The sequence below is a fragment of the Myotis davidii genome, unplaced genomic scaffold (assembly GCF_000327345.1).
Source record: "Myotis davidii unplaced genomic scaffold, ASM32734v1 scaffold732, whole genome shotgun sequence".
Lineage (NCBI taxonomy): Eukaryota > Metazoa > Chordata > Mammalia > Chiroptera > Vespertilionidae > Myotis > Myotis davidii.
Genome location: NW_006284349.1, coordinates 2936355 through 2938662, shown reverse-complemented (window position 1 = coordinate 2938662; position 2308 = coordinate 2936355). Strand labels below are relative to the sequence as shown.

Here is a 2308-nt window from a genome sequence, read left to right as displayed (position 1 = left end):
GAGCGATTCTCAACCTGTGGGTCGTGACCCCTTTGGGGGTCAAACGACCCTTTCACAGGGATCGCCTAAGACCATCCTGAATATCAGATATTTACATTATGATTCACAACAGTAGCAACATTACAGTTATGAAGTAGCAATGAAAATAATTTTATGGTTGGGTCACAACATGAGGAGCTGTATTTAAAGGGCCAGAAGGTTGAGAACCACTGACTGCTGCAATGCTAATACATAGGAATTTGTTTTAAAACTACCCATAGAGAATCCAGCTGTTTAAAGAGAAAGCTTTCCGATGACTTCCCAAGCTTGGTGTACCACACTTGCAGCTCCAGTATTTCACTCTGAGGAGAGAACACACAGGAAGCACAGCTGAGTGACTCGTCATACCCTTCTGAGGATTCCCAAAGTCAGTACCAGCAAGAACGCACCAGTGCCATATGCACTTTTTCTCTATCCACCGAAAGGCCCACCTCTCAAATTTAAACGGTAACATTTTAAAAGTAGAAAAGCATTATTCAAGCAAATATTTTATTCTCTATAAATCTACAGACTTTTGGCAAATGTTTATTTTAGTGCCTTGGCTTCAAAAATACTCATTATTGTACTTGTGTGGAAAGCTTTTTAAGAATATTCTGGTATTGCCAGGCCTGTGTAGCTCAGTAGTTGAACCTTGACCTATATAAATCAGGAGGTCATGGTTTGATTCTCAGTCAGGGCACATGCCCAAGTTGCAGGCTTGGTCTCCAGTAGGGGGCGTGCAGGAGGCAGCTGATCAATGATTCACTCTCTTGATGCTTCTGTCTCCCTCTCCCACTTCCTCTTCCTTCCTCTCTGAAATCATTTTTAAAATATTTTTAAAGAATGTTCTAGTATAAAAAACCATCCTTATGCAATTAGTAGTTAGAAAGAGTGCTGCATTTTCTGCATTCAAATCTAACAATAGGTAGAAAGAGCCAGAGTCTGGTCTCTCTCTCTTTTATGTACAGAGCACTACATAGATCAATGCTTGAAAGGTCCCCAGACTACATAACTGATGCTCCTGCTTAAGAATGACTTTCCTGCAGGTCACGTTTGTTAAGTGCTCATCAAGGCCACAGAGCTCTCCCTCCTAGCAGCTCTGGAGTGATAGACTAAAACCAGTCAGCAGCTCCAGGACACGGCATTTATCCACTCATACGCAAACTTTTTTTTTTAACTTTTAGTAAACTTTATGGTAAAGAATAACAACATTATTTTATAATGATTTTTCTCACTCGTAAGAACATGGGTGGCAACCAGTGACATTTTTATAAAAATCGTTTCTTTAAGACTCTAATAAGACATCTTGTCTTCCAACTGTAATATATGATTTCATTTAAAAACTGCCAGCCTATGATAAAATAAATAAATTCTCAAAACCAAAATAAAAGCCCCACATGTTTACTTACAAAAGAACCCTGAAGAACGAAGGTAGCAATTTGGTGTGACACGTTGAAATAAGGAAGCAGTGGCCGTATACACTTAGAATGTTTATAACTCTGGGGAGAAAACAATCACATAAATTATGCAAATGATGCATAAGCCATTAGGAAAAAATATTAAACATTTAATTCCCCAATATTAAGAGAAACTGTACATATTAGGTGACAACTATGAGTTTATTTTAAAATTTTAAAGATTTTTTTCTAACATAACCTTTATTGAGTGTCCATTGCATATCACTAGTCAAAGTAAAGCTCACTGGCATTTTGACTGAACCATACTTTGAATTCCTAGCTAAATTCCAGTCATTTTATAGCACCCACATTAGATTTTTTATGTTGTAAATATTTTCCAAGTAAAATACAGTAAGAAAACAAATGCTTGAGATGTATTGAGATGTTTTTATGTTTTATTCTGAGTGAAATCAGCAAGACAAAAAACAGTATATACTGTATGATTCAACTGAGACAGAAAACTCCAGAAAATGCAAACTATTCTTCAGTGACATAAAGCAATGATGTCACAATGTATGAGGAGTAGCAGGACAGAGGGACTACTTATACAGGGACATAAATCCTCTTAGGTGGGTGATGGATACTCATTCACTACTTTGGTTGTGATTATGGTTTATTGGGTTTATACATGTTAAACCTTATGAAATTACTAGGGGCCCAGTGCACGAAATTCGTGCACTGGGTGTGTGTGGGGGTGGGGGGGGAGTGTCCCTCAGCCCAGCCTCTCCCCTCTCACACACTGGGAGCCCTCAGGCGTTGACCCCCATCACCCTCCAATCGCAGGATCGGCCCCTTGCCCAGGCCTGACGCCTCTGACAGAGGTGTCAGGACTG

General features: G+C 39.3%; 1 protein-coding gene across 1 annotated transcript in view; it reads right to left on the bottom strand.

Moving 5' to 3' along the window:
* GALC (galactosylceramidase) overlaps positions 1–2308 on the bottom strand; it is a 51308-nt gene that overhangs the window by 14822 nt on the left and 34178 nt on the right. Inside the window, exons 11-12 of the mRNA XM_006754754.2 lie at positions 1428–1517; positions 255–341 (exon numbers count right to left, since the gene is read on the bottom strand). Of these exons, the coding sequence (XP_006754817.1) occupies positions 255–341; positions 1428–1517 (177 nt within the window). The remainder of the gene's footprint in view (positions 1–254; positions 342–1427; positions 1518–2308) is intronic.